This window comes from Manacus vitellinus, unplaced genomic scaffold (genome assembly GCF_001715985.3).
Source record: "Manacus vitellinus isolate BGI_N305 unplaced genomic scaffold, ASM171598v3 scaffold_18_pilon, whole genome shotgun sequence".
Taxonomy (NCBI): Eukaryota; Metazoa; Chordata; class Aves; order Passeriformes; family Pipridae; genus Manacus; species Manacus vitellinus.
Window position 1 is genome coordinate 6,553,775 of NW_021939324.1, and position 14,295 is coordinate 6,568,069.

The window sequence follows — 14,295 nt, forward strand, 5'->3', positions numbered from 1 at the left end:
AATCAGTATCTGTGTGTTTGTGACATATTGCTGGCTATGGTGTTGTAGTGGTTTGAATCTTGTTTTCCCCCAGAGGCTAAGGAAAGTGGTAGACCCCAAGGGGTGGAAACCCCTGGAAGTTTTGGAGTTCTGTCCAATGAGCGCTCCTGGAAAAATGTCAACATCCCACAAGCTCACGGGAAGAGATGAGTTGTTGTTTGGTTGTTGTGCAGTGGTGGCCATGTTGTGAGCCACGAGGAAGGGGCTCTGAGCCCCACAGGGGGGCTTTGGCTGGATCAAAAGGTGGTGTTAAAGGAAGAAGGCTAAGCAAAATAATGGCCTAGACAGCAGTTCTAGGAGATAATGAGGTCACTATTTATTACTCCATCCTAGCCAAATTTGATTTTATTTTTTTTCTCCCAAAGTTTGAACTTAGATCAGTAGTGTTAATCCATTGCAAGACTCCACACTAAAAAGTGACAGAAATGGGGCAAGTTTAATTCAGCATTACACAGTAAGTATCAGTGAAAGTTACCAAATTTGTAAGGGAAAAAATACAGGCTCTAAGCAGGCCAGTATAATGCAAATCCAAAAATGGATTTAAATGGGCTACATAGAATGTGCCAAAGATCATCAAGAAGTTAAGAGTTAGTCACCTTTATTGCCTTTATTTTTTTACTGTTAGCTTTGCTTTTTTTTCCTTGATAAATGCATGCTTTTGTTTTGAAGATGCTCATTCTTCTTTACAGGGTGTTTATTCTACTGCCAGTGTATTAATCAAAATGTTTGCATGTGCCATGCCCAGTCATATCGGTCACATAGTGACAGAAACAGAGTGGTTTAATGGTATGATTTCCTTCAGAGAACAATGAAAGAAAGCAGGAAAGTTTACCTGTGACTAGGTTTACTAAAGGGAAATAGATGTTTACAGCACAAGTTGCCCATAATCATCATACCTGTTAGGGAAATAAATAAAACACCTAAAACATCCTGCTCCTTTCTGTCATTTGGGCTTAGCTGGCCTCAGCTGTTAGACTTACTTTAATATATCACAGCAACTGTCTCTGTTTCCATGAATCACGGGGGAAAAAAAGGAGAGTAACTCCAGGGGGACCTTGTTCTGGCCTGAGGGCACTAGTTTTAGCACCGTAATCCTGTTGGTTTTCCTGATTATAATGTCTGATAACCATGTATCCTGAGTCAGTATCACTTGGAGCAGGATTATTCCAGGAAACTGACAGGTCAGTCATGATTAGGATGTCAAAACTCCTTGTGTTCTAATTATGGATATATTTTATTTACAGAACTCAATAAAGTGCGTGCCATCTGTGAGCCCCAAGTGCCTGCCCCACACTTCTCTTGTTAATCTGATTTTGATGGGATACATGAGTATTGAGGAGAAACAAACAAAGCCAGTTGGGGAATCCAGTTTGGTACCCTTCCTTACAATAGGGAAAGTTGAAAATTCCAGCCCCTTTCTAAATGTTTTGAAGTTATTTTATGGTTGTGACAGCACATCACTGCTTTTAAAAGTAGAAAAGGAAAGCACTTACATGGACATATACAAAAAAGATTGTTTCTGCATTATTATTTATTTGCAAGACTAATCAGTCTTAGTCTTCATTATTCAATAATGCATGGATCTCTTAATTTTTTAATTATAAGGCTTCTTAAGGTTGAATTTCTTTCTAAACCCCACAATGAAGATAACTGGATAATGCTGGTGCTTGATCACCAATCACATGGATACAGTGGTATTTTTCCTTTCCTACAGAATCCTGTGTGGTGCTAAGCAAATAAGAAATAATTTAAGAAATATTTTAAATTCATGTTTGAGCTGCTTTCAAAAACTGTTCTTGCAGTAGTGAATTGCATGAATTTGAAACAAAGTCTCTGGAAAAAATCTAATTAAGTCTGTACATTTCTGTCCTAGCACTGATTTTCTGTGTAGATTGTCTGTCATTTAACATGGGAATAAGTCTTCAAGGTATTCAAGGCTATTGAGGTATTGTTAAAGCCATTTTAGCCAGCAGTTTTTGTGAAACATCTTCTACCCTCTATAAAGTTTGCTATTGCACAACAGATTAATAATTTAGTGGAAGGGGAGAAATAGTACAATTATTTTTACCTTGGTTTAGGAAACTGAAAGATACAAAATACTTGCATTGAGCCAGTATATTGGACGTACTGCACAATACATGAGCACCCTACTAATGAAACTGCATTAAGGATGGTAACATTAAGCAATGTCAAGCTACTGCCAGCTCGTTCAGATATGATCCTTAATAAAACTCATTAACTCGGTGCCTGGTGTTGCAGTCTTTAATCCTATGAAGAGAGCATTCACAGCCTATGCTTTTCAGGAAGAGTGATGAAGAATGCTGCAGTGAGGCTTCCCTGAGGCATTAGGAAAGGTATTCCCTCCAAGGTCTCTTTGACAGCTCGTGCTCTATCAAATACCAACAAGCTTAACGGAAAGCACAGAAAGTATTGTCTTTTACATTCAGTAGCCCTTGTGAAGAAGCAGTGAGGTCAGAATAGCTGTTGTGAACTATTTGTTTTCCAGTCTCTTTAAGTGCTTGCATTTAGCAGCTGCCATTAGAGGTTATGTTCTTCAGATAGTTGCAAAAGTGGTGTTCTTAAAAAAAACCCATCATAATGTCTGTCTTTGGGTAGGGGGAGCTAGATGGGATGCCACAGTAACTGATGGTCCAGTTAAATTTGAAACTGAAGCATGTGGAGAGTCAGGAATTTTCCAGCTAGACTGACAAATCAGCCTGCTATCTGGGAACTTCTCTTGAAATTTCCTGGTAAAAACTCTGAGATAGACACATTTTACATTTTACTGCTTTTAGAGACTGGAAAAAATATTGGACATGGGCATCAAAGTAGGGTATAAAATCAATTATATTAGTTTACAAGCTAAGTGAGTCATCAGACCAGTCACTGCCCAGCTCAGGAGGCACTTTCCTTATTGCCTTGTCCTGGTAGTGCTTTTGCACGACTTCAGGTTTCCAGTCACTGAAAACAATTCCCTTATCTAGAACACTGCTTACAATCAGTAAGTTCACTAATGGGATGGGTATTTTCAGAAAAAGTCACAAGACAAAATCAAGGTGCTGCTCTCTCAAAATGCAAGGTGTGGTTATCTCTGCACAACTTGTCTGTAACAGAATAGTAGGTAAGACTTCAAATGAGGGAAAAACAGGTCAAGGTTTTGTTCTTCAGGAATTTCAGATTAGCAGGCTTCACTTCTGCAGACTGCATCCTACTAACATCTGGATGATGGTGCCTATGTTGAAGACATACCACTGTCTAAACACTTAAAAGACTGGACTAAAAAGGAAGGTCAAATGTAGACAACTGTACTAGTTTTGGCTGGGGTAGAGTTGATTTCCTTCACAATGGCTGGTATGGGGCTGTGTTTTGGATTTGTGCTGAACACAGGGTTGATAATATGGAGATGTTTTTGTTATTGCTGAGCAGTGCTTGCGCAGAGCCGAGGCCTTTTTTGCTTTCCATGCTGCCACACCGGTGAGAAAGTTGGGAGTTCATGGGAGGTTGGAAGGAGACACAGCCAGGACAGGTGATCCCAAACTGACCAAAGGGATATTCCAGACCGTATGACATCATGCTCAGTATAAAAAGTGGGGAGGAAGAAGAAGGAAGGGGGGAGATGTTTGGAATGATGGCGTTTGTCTTCCCAAGTGACTGTTAGGTGCGATGGGGCCCTGCTTTCCTGGAGATGGCTCAACACCTGCCTGCCCAAGGGAAGCAGTGAATTACTTCCTTGTTTTGCTTTGCTTGTGTGTAGGACTTTTTCTTTCCCTATTAAACTGTCTTTATCTGAACTCATGAGTTTTCTGGCTTTTACCCTTCTGATTCTCTTCCTGATCCTGCTGGTGGGGGAGGGAGTGAGTGGCTGTATGGGGCTTGGTGGGTGGCTGGGGTTTGACCACAATAACAACTTCACAGGTTGCTCCCAATTTTAGACCTGCACAGCCTCAGTCTAGATCCAACTCAGTGTAAAACACCAAGTCCTCCTTGAAGAGGTGATTGGAGACTATGTCTTCACTGCCAGCACAAGTGAATCAGTCACCTTTGTACACACAGCAGAGTCTGCAGATGCAGGTCTTCTCTTTGCCCTCCTTCTAGATTGAGTTTTGAGTACTCTGGGGATAGAAAGCACAGCCCTTATGCAAAAGGATCTACAGAAAACAGCTTCAAAATATTTTAAGAGAGATGAACTTTCCTGTTTCTCCACAGTATGACTTTTTATAAAAGCAGTCACTTCATATCCTATTGTGCTGGGGGGAAAAAACAAATCCCGAAGCAAGGTTTACTTTCACAGGGTGCATAGTTCTGCCTGGTGGTCTGAAGAACACCACCCTTGCCAGTGAGAGCCTGCTGGGGCCTGCTGGTGAGACACACAGCTGTGGAACTCCACATCCCCAGGACACACATGTTGGAGCCAAGGTATCTCTGACACTTGGGTGCCTATGGCTGCCACTGAACTCAGGCCTCCAGAACAACAAACTTGAGAGGAATCCAGGCTATGAAATCCCACCTCAAGTATCCACAGCTGAAGTAATCCTGTGGAAGAGCATTTATTTTGCTTTACTTGCTTCTTTTTGCGTCAGGCATTTTTAGGATGTAGAAGTAGTTACGAGACCTGCTAGGGAAAAAAACAGCTGAGCTGATGTTTTTCACATTTTCAGAACAATTCGAGAGGGCATTGGCAACTACCACCTGACCACAAACAGGAAAAACTGAGGTGCAGACCCAGCGGAGGGGATGGAGTGTGTCTCCGGGTCGGTGGGGGACCGGGAGCCCGAGGCAGGAGGCCGAAGGTGAGGTGCATCTTCACCGGCTGCGTGAAGAGCCGCGAGAGCTAGCAAGGGGCAGGAACACGGAGCAGCGCTTCCCGAGGGCTCCTCGACGCCGGCTTCAGGCACGACGACCGCCTGACGGGAGACGGCAGCGGCGGGACCGGGGAAGGGGAGGGGGCACGGAGTCGGGGCCGGGGCGGTGACTCAGCGCCGCCCGCAGCGCATAAAAGGCGGGCCGGGCAGAGGGTCTGGCTGGACGCCGCGGTCGCGGGAGAGGGGGCGGGTGTTGGGTCTGCTGGGAACGCGCCCGCGGGACGGGGACGGCGCGATGGGGGCGGCCCAGGCTGCGACTGCTGTGCGCCGCGGTGGCACTGGTTGTGCGGCACCGCCGCCGGGGCGTCCCGGCGCCGCGCTGCCCGCGGGCGAGGGGGACGCGTACGGGGTGAAACTGTGCGGCCGGGAGTTCATCCGCGCCGTCATCTTCACCTGCGGCGGGTCCCGCTGGAAGCGGCTCTCCCTGCTGGCGGTGGATCCGGCGCCCGCGGCCGTGAGTGTCCTGAGAGCGGGGGGAGGGCGAGCGGACAGGCGGCGGCGGCTGTCGGGGCGCTTCGCCCCGCTCCCGAGCCAGGGCCTGTGAGAAGACACGGGCAGGATGGGAGGGAGCGGGAAGGGCGAGCGCCCCAGTGGCCGCTCGCTCTTCCCGCCCTGAGCCGCGGAGCGTCCCCGTCCCTGTCCCGCTTTTCTTCTCGTTCCTGGTCGGCATTTTCCGTGAATTCTGGAGGGACACCCTCGTGATTCAGAGAGGAAGGCACGGGAGGTGCCGAGGGGTTATTAGCCGGGATAACCCGCAAAGTTTTTGGTCAGTTCGGATACCGCGCTGTTGCTCAGGGCTGCTGGCGGCCAAGGCGCTTGTACTTTAAAATCCCACAAAATCACACATTTCCCCTCTCTTGGCCATGCAGGGAGGGCTGATGCGCCCTGGGGAGCGGTGGGGAATGCCCCTCGCTACGGCTTTGCTCCTTCCCAAAGCTCAGTAAATCCTCGGCTGCGGGGGGAGCCCAGCTCGGATCTCCCTCCCTGCCAGGAGCTCTGACGCCGTGGTCCCCGGCAGAGCTCCCGCGGGACGTGCGGGACCACCATGGATGTGGAATCGCGCGGGATTTTATCACTCGCTTATGCTGCTCTACACCAAAGAGTTGGCACGTTGGAGGATGGGCGGGACTCTCTGGTGCTTCTGGTTATGATTTAGACTGCAAGAACTGCTTTAGGGGTCTGTGGTGAAACACTTAATGGGTAAAATGTTCCTTAGAGTTTTGCTGTCGCATATCCGATGCCCAGTATGTTAAGAAAGTGTTAGCAGATCTCTTTTGGGCTGTGTTTGCAAACTACAGTAGCAGTAAGGTAACAGTAATTTTAAGTGGTGACTCTCATTTATGTCGATATTTTGAATTGTGAAACTACTATTTAATAAGGATAAAAGTTGGTATTAAGGCTAAAATGTGCAATGGAAGAGTTTTTTTTTTTTTTAATTAAACACACCGTTAATGAAATAACCTAAGACCTCAGGCAGGTAATGAAGCTAGTATTCTGATTTCCTGGGTGTTGAGTAAAAGATAAAAGTTACCTTTGTAATTATAACAAATTATTTGTCTACAGCCTCTGTGAGGATTATGTGCTTTCCCAGAAAACTTTGTTTTCCTTTTATTAACTGCAGGTTCTGAGAACAGCAGTCACAGAGGAGCTCCCACTGTGCTGCATGATTTCTAACTAAAGTTTTTCCCATCCCAAAAGACTACTGAATAGCAGTCACTGTCTAATTAGTAAAGTAACTACAGCCGCTTTTATTTTTGTACATACTCAGGCAGCTGTTCTATCTGAAAGTGAGCTACTATATACTAATTACCCATATTAAAGTGAATATAACATTCACTGGATCGTCTCGTTTTCTTTCAGCTTTCTGAAACAAAAAAAAACATATTAGCAGTATTAAGACCACAAAAAAAAAAGACTTACTTTGGATTCTTTTTAAATTAAGGATTGAATAAACCACTTTCCTTCACATTAGCTGTAGTAAGCAATGCCACTTCCCTTGGAGAATTAAAATAAAGAGAAACAGTATGAGGTGAAAGGAAGTAGAGCTAGATTTTTGAGAACACAGTGAGATGAAGCACATCATAAGTAAATTCTGCAAGCCTCTGCTATGCCTTGAAAAGAAATGAGTGAAAACCATCAGCTAAAAATAGCTATAGAAAAATGCAATCTGTAAGAAGCAGTTTACATATGATTTTTGCTTATTTAGTCCTTCCTAGGTTTGTTCTTCACACAATGCTAGTTTGTGTGGTTATGCACAGGGGAGGAGTGGTCTAATGTAATTCATGTGCCACACGACATAGCTCTGTGATATTTCTGGATACGTGTCTTTACAACAAAATTTTGTTTCTGTGGAAAAATTGAGGTTTCTCTGTCAGTAACACTGCAGTTGTGATAGGATGCCTTTACTTTAGTCACAGTTGTAGCTGTGTACTCTCTTTGTCCAACAGGCAGTACAGACTTTAAAACATAGATTGCACTAAAAGTAAGCTACAAGTAAGGCATAGTGTGGAGACTCTGAAGTGCCTGATAATAGTACTTCACTTGATACTAACTGAATAGGTTTTATTGCTGTTTCTTAGGATTGTATGCTCTTTTAATGCTCCGACAGTGTGAACTTAAAAATGTCTTCTCTTTAAACAGGTGCTGCGCAAACAGCAAGTAACAAACTACTTGGAAGCTTCAACCTGCAATCAGTTTTAGATCCTGAAGTGGAACAGCTGCAGAGAAGCAGCCCAGTTCTTGGATGGGAGACATTTAAGGACTTGTATAGTTTAAATTACTTTAATGAATATGTACCTGTGGCAGACAACTTCAAAGAACTTGTTCGCCAGGTAGAGGAAGGTGATCAAAAGGACAGGGGAGGAACAGGAAATGCAAATCCCATGGAATCAAGCAGTTATCTTTGGGCCAGGCTTCCGAGAAGAAAACGGGAGTCTCTGGGTTTGGCAGGAATGTGTTGCAAATGGGGCTGTACAAAAGCTGAAATCAGTACTATATGCAGAGTTTAAAATTCTCTCTGCACTTATGCATGCAATCAATGTTTGTTGCAGTGCTGTTTGATTGAATACTGTATGGAGGAAGAAAACTCTCACTGTATTTTATCTTGTCTGTATGTGCCAGTCAATATTGCTGGTTTTCTTTAAAAAAAAACACAACAAAAAAACCCACAAATGTAATTGCAATGACTTTGTTTTGCTGCAGTAACTTCTAATCTATATTTTTTACTAAGTCTTTTCATTTTAATGTTGAGCCTTAACAGTTATATTACAGATGTATTATATCTTTGTAACACTTTAGGAAGAATTTCAGTATTTCATTAAAATGTAATTATACTAAGTGTTATGGAATTACTCTTCGACTGTCAACAGGACAAACATAGAATGGCTTGTGTTGGAAGGGACCTTAGAGACCATTCTAGTTCCACCCCTCTGCCATAGACAGGATCACCTTCCACTAGATCAGGTTGCTCAATGCCCCATCCAAACTGGCCTTAAACACTGCCAGGCATGAGGCACCGACAACTTCTCTGGGCAACCTGTTCCACCATCTCACTACCCCCGCAGGGAAGAATTTCTAACCTAAATTTCTCCTCTTTCCATTTGAACTTATTACTGCTACTTGTGTCACTAAGTTTCTAATGAAGAGTCCCTCTTCAGCTTCCTTGTAACACTCAACAAAATTCTTGAAAGGGGGTCCATGTTACAAAGCTCTACAGAAAGAATATTTTGCCAGTCGAAACTCCACTTGACACTGACTCATCTTGCCGGTTTGACCCCACTTTTTACATTTCCTTGTAATTGCTGAATTGTTTTTGTGCATTATTGTCTTTCTAGAAACTTTACCCTAGCATGACATTTAAAATATAGATATTTCTTCATATTCATGAATGGAGTTAAATAGTTAGAGTACTAACACTTCTGTTATTCGTTGTTTACTTCCCCATTTTTCCCTACTACTGCTGAGTGAGAGTGTGGGATGTGTATCAAGCAACTTACTGTACGGATATTCAGACCTATTTCTGTGTGTTCTTATGGTATGCTGGTCTACACTAATTCAGATTTAAGTTGCAAATTGTTACTGTGTTTATAGATGGCTAATTTCATCTTTGTAGTTCCTAGTCCTTTTACCTTCCTGTCTGTTTTTCTCAGCTGTATCAAGTAGCATTCTAGCTATATTGTTCAAGACATGAGGGTTGTTTTTTTTCTGACCTCTATAATGCCCATGGTAACTTATCTTTGTAGCAGGAGTTGACTCAGAGTACGTTTCATGGCTTAAACTGTGGAGTTGTTACCTTTGGCTTTGTTCTTCAAATTGTCTTTTGACAAGTATTCCTTGATCAGACTACTGCTTCCTGCAATTATCACATCACTTCTTTATTCCTTTTCCTAAGATGATATTGTTACTGCAGCAATTAGGCATCTATCAATCTTTTTATTTTTTTAAAGACATCAAATTTATTCAGTAGAAAGAGGGCAGAATGGATATTCACTATGAAGGCTGTTATCTTCCAGATGAAAAGCACCATCTCTTCTGTCATTGTAACAACAATATTTATGAAGAGATGAGTTTTCTTCTTAAACATCATTGTTGCATCTACTCTAAGATGCTTTTTGCACTCTGAGTGGAAAAACTGTGTAAAATTCTGCTATAGTTTTGGGAGGTTTTTTTTCAACAAGTTAGCTAAACTTCTATAGGTTGAGTTCCACCAACTTCACCTCACAAATAGTTTTGGTTTTGGAGACTCCTAGTTTATATTAGGATTTCCTAGAAGAATACAGGAGAAGTTTGAGGGGAAGTATTCCTTAGTTTTGAGCAGGATCAAGGGCTTTTGGAGGTAAGATTTCTTAGTAGTAAGGTGGAAAATAAGAGTTACGTAGAAACCCTAAGAAAAGGAACAATGTGAAAATGCCATGCTTGATGAAACTGAAAATTAGCCTGTATGCATTGTTTGTTTTGCTAGAAAACCATCTCCCAAGCTTTTAAAAAGGAATACTGGGAAAGGTGAATATGGTGATAGCAGGCTTGAGTGAAACAAAGATGTAGTTTAAACCATAAATTTGTAAGCTTAAGTCTTGAATGGAGCAATCTGAAGTTTAACTTGCTGGGTTACGTTTCCAGTGGAAATCAATGTTTGAGAGGAACTGTTTCAGGCTGAAATGGGATTATAAATAGAAAAATCAGCCGTTATCTAAAATAAACAGGCTTTTTTCAGAGGTATGAGTCAACCCAGAGAAATGGCGAAATTTGTGTTTTCATTTGATTTTTTAATAGGCATCACAGTCTGTAACAGCTTTAGCAGGTCAGCCATGGCACAGGCAGAGGGCATAGATAGAAATTAAGTCTATTTCAGAGTAAGGAAGTATTTATGTATTGTAGTGTGCAAAGGTTTTCTTTCTTTTAAAGCAAATCGAGTGTTCAAAGACTGAAGATCTTTTGTGACACTAGGCTGTATTTTATAGTGGTTTCTTTGCAATATAACCAAAGGTGACAATTACATGTCACTTGTTTGCAATAGGTCTAAAGGGGGCCATCTGCTTACTGCTCACATAACTCAGTGTCCAAAGATACTTTTTTAAGACCAGAAGCAAGCTTTTCATGTAAAATGAGGTGTCTGACTAATAGGTAGAGGAAGCAAACACGCTTTGAAGCAGATAGCTAAAAACGTAAAATAATGACTGAGTTGGGTGTTGATGCACGTAGCAGACCACAAGGACACTGTCTCGGCTGAAAGCTCCTTGGGGAGTGCTGCCACATGTATCTAGCAGCATAAATGTGAGCACAGCAGTTCAAGGCAGCACACTGTGCTTACCATCACAACTCTTCAGAAACATACACTTTTTTACAAGGCAGAAGTTGAGGTTTTTCACCCATTTCTTTCACAGAGAAATTAGGTATTGAGAAAAGTATTGTTTGAGCAACTTGCTGCTTACAGAGATTGCTTAGAGTCCTGTTGTTGTAGTCTTAATGCACAGGAAGTGCCCAATTTTTGGGTAATCTAATAAGATATGTGAGCCGTCTTCTGAGCAGTATTTTGAATTCATGAGTAAAAAATGGTATACCAGCACATTTCCATGTTAGCAGTGCCATTTGTGTGTTCATGAGTGTATTCTGGGTGGTTTGGGGAATTTTTTTCACTATGGGGTATTTGTAGTGTGTTATTTGTGGGTGTATGTGTAGTGTGATTCAGGTCTGACTTTAAGCTCCTTGAACAATGCCCAAAGGCATGGGAATAATTCACAGCAGTACATAACAACAGGTTTTCCATCTCTGCTTCCTGCTACTGCCTTCTTTTAAACCTCATGGAACTTTCATGTAAAGCATTATGCAATGTGTTGATTGTGGTATAGTTAGAGCCAAGGACCTCAAATGGTGATGATGTGTAACTTTGACCATAGATAGAACACTAAATGTGCCTCAGAGAACTGTCTAGCAAATCCCAGAGACCTGAAAGATACATCTCCCTCCTAAACTCTGGTCCTATTTGGTCCATTCTTTACTTTGCCAGTTGTTTAAACCAGAGAGTATAACATCTAAATTCCTGAGTTATTGTGGCATGTGCTTTTCTTTTCTTTTTTTTTTTACCTTCACTGACAGGCAGGAAAAAAATGTCTTTATTTCTACCTTCTGACAAAGCTGGAGACAGACCTAGTATTAGCACTCTGAGATTTAAGAAGATTTTCTGAGCATACTGTCTTTCCTCCTCAGCAGGCAGCAGAATCTCAATAGATTTCCTACTCAGCAGAGCAGAACCTGGATAAACTTGTATCACATCTGCTGCCCTGCAATCACTCACACATGTCAGCAAGTAGCTGAAAGAGGGTCCTTTCCTCATTTGTGCCACACTGCCATTCTGTCATTGCACAGCTTTTATGTATCTTGGGAACAAACACCTGAAATGTTGGCTTCTTTCCCTGGATTTTAGTTCCAACAGACTTATTTGATTGTTAGACTGCTTTGTGCCACCTGCTTTGTGATCAGGTCTTGATATTAGATAGTTCACTGTAACAGTATGCTTGTCCGGTCCTCTTTCTTGCCTGCAAACTCTAGAGAACCAGCACTAATGTGAAGGAAAGTAAATTCTCTAGTCCGTGCATCAGCCTCTTTTTCTTCACCTAAGCTCCCTACTACTTACATTTTTCCTCGAAGTTTCCTATACTTGATTTGCATTGCTAAATGTTCCTCAGCTGCAGCCTACTTTCTTATTTTAACCTTAGAGTGTGTAAAGCCAGAGGTTTCTCCATGATTTTTAAAGAGCGCATCATTCTTAACGCAGCTGAGTGAGGTAGTGTATCTCTCGTGTACAGAACCTCAGATGACAGCAAAAACCTGGCTGTCAACCTTTGAGCTTTGAAAAATTCTGGATACCACCCTTCAAAGTAGGCCAGCCAAACAGCCTCCAGACAACTATGCTGCTTTGTCTTTTCTGGGTAACCTTCTGTGGATTGTAATGTTTGACCTGAGATGCTGCAGCTCCTTTCAGTTTCCATGAGATCTCAGCCGGCAAGTGATGCATCCCTTCTGGCACTGAGGAGTGCCTCATCAGGAGCTACTTTGTCCAACAAGAGGAAAGGAGAGTGCAGCAAGATCACACTTCCTGCCTCTGAGCCAGAACAGGGTCACCGTGATTTCAGCTCTCCTAATATCATTCCTCAGTGGCTTATTTATTGAAATTGCTACACACATGTGACAGCAATTTGGTGTAGTTTGCCTCTGACCATATGCTTCTGGCACTGCAGACGTCATTGAGTTCAGCAGCAACTAGTCTTGACCAAATGCCACTGTTGAAATACTTCTCTGTCTATATAGCTTTGCCTCTTTTTGTCCCTGTGCCGAGAGATGAAATCTGAGGTGTTTCCCGTGCAGCAGCACAGTGCAATGATACACTTTTCCTCCTGCTCGTTTTTCATTTGAGATCGTAGCACTGGGCTGAGGGCTCCCATGCAGTGCCATGCTGCCCACAGCAGTCTAGTGCCCTCTGTGCAGAACTTCTGAGAGGCAGAGACTTCAGTAGGCAGGTCAAAATTCCTGTCCTGCTCATATGTGGTAGGTGTTGGCCCTGGAGCGACTCAGTAACATTAGTAAGTGGCTGGTGTGTTCTATGATGACAACTAGGACACCTTCCTGGCTTAAGGGATGTTAAGATTCATCCCATGGATCCTTCCAGCCCTGAACAATCTGGGCCAACTTACTTGAATAGCAGTGTAACTTTTCAGAACCTCCTAAGGTTTGTAGCAGTATTGCTGCACTTCCATTGCTGAGCAGAGTTGGGTTCTTTCCACACCTTGTCAGACTTCCTACATTTCCAACATTCATCCTAAGTCTGTCAGCACTAGTTCTTTGGGCTTTCTTTCACCCTCATTGAGTGCTGCATGGTGTGTGTGTGTGTGTGTGTATGTGTGTGTGTGTTCAAATTAGATGGCTCAAAATCTGAATGGGCTATGAAAGAAGGCCTGGTCTTCTGTATTGTTCCAGTTGTCCAGCAACCAGTCAGACCTTATTTGCCAGATGTGAGTGTAATTTAGCTTAACTTTTAACCTTTGTTTATTTTTTGCAGGCTTATCCACCTAATGAAAGAGAAGCATTCTCAGCTTTGCTTTTGGAAACTTAGATGGTTTCCAGCCCAACACTGCAGTGTGTAGGTACAGCTTCCTGCCTGTTCCCTCAGCTGCTTGTCTGCATTGACTCTTCGAGCTGCGGAGTGCAGATATCTTCAAAGAGATACACTCAGAGAGCACTTTTTATTCATTGTAACCTCATCTTTCAGTGTCTACATGTCCTCTTTCTCAGGATTTTTAGACTACACTGCAATTCCTGGCATTTATATGTGGAAGCACACTTCCAAGTTCTTGCTGTGCCCTTCAGACTCTTCTCTTGGTAGACCCTTAGTTATTACAGCTGTGTCAATCCACTCTTAAGTACACGCAAGCTTTTTCTCTTATTGTGGCTCCAAGCTTGTCCAAAATTTCACTCAGGCAACAGCAGCCATCTCAAAATTCGTCAGTCAGCTAAGTTTGAGTTTGCAGAGTTCTAGGCCACACAGAAGGGCCATATTGGAAGTTAAAATCATTATTGATCAGGAAACAGCCTGTTAAAAAATAGGTTCTAGAGATGATCGGAGCTATGCACCTATTCTAAACTCAAGCCTCAGAAAATCACAGTGACTTGGACTCAAAAAAAAAAAAAAAAGCACCCGTCCTGCTCATGGTATAATTTTTTTTCATGGCAGTGTGTGTCTGTCACTGGTGTGCATTCCTAACTTGGTTTAACTATTGCCTCTTTCAGCCTTGCAGCATTGAGGTGTTGAGGAACACATTCAGCGCAGGTAGCTTGGTGTGTGGCTGCAGAGCGAGGTGCAGATTGAGCTCTGGATTGTGGCAGCCAAGACAAGAGGCCA

The 14,295-nt window shown here is 42.8% G+C and overlaps 1 protein-coding gene across 1 annotated transcript; it reads left to right on the plus strand.

The window, feature by feature from the left end:
• The first annotated feature begins 4,773 nt into the window (after positions 1-4,773).
• LOC108639234 (relaxin-3-like) lies at positions 4,774-8,660 on the plus strand. The gene is given in 4 exon segments (XM_029959039.1): positions 4,774-4,829; positions 5,152-5,183; positions 5,186-5,355; positions 7,541-8,660. Coding segments are annotated over 4 exon segments (627 nt in total). The 3' UTR covers positions 7,910-8,660.
• The last annotated feature ends 5,635 nt before the right edge of the window (positions 8,661-14,295 follow it).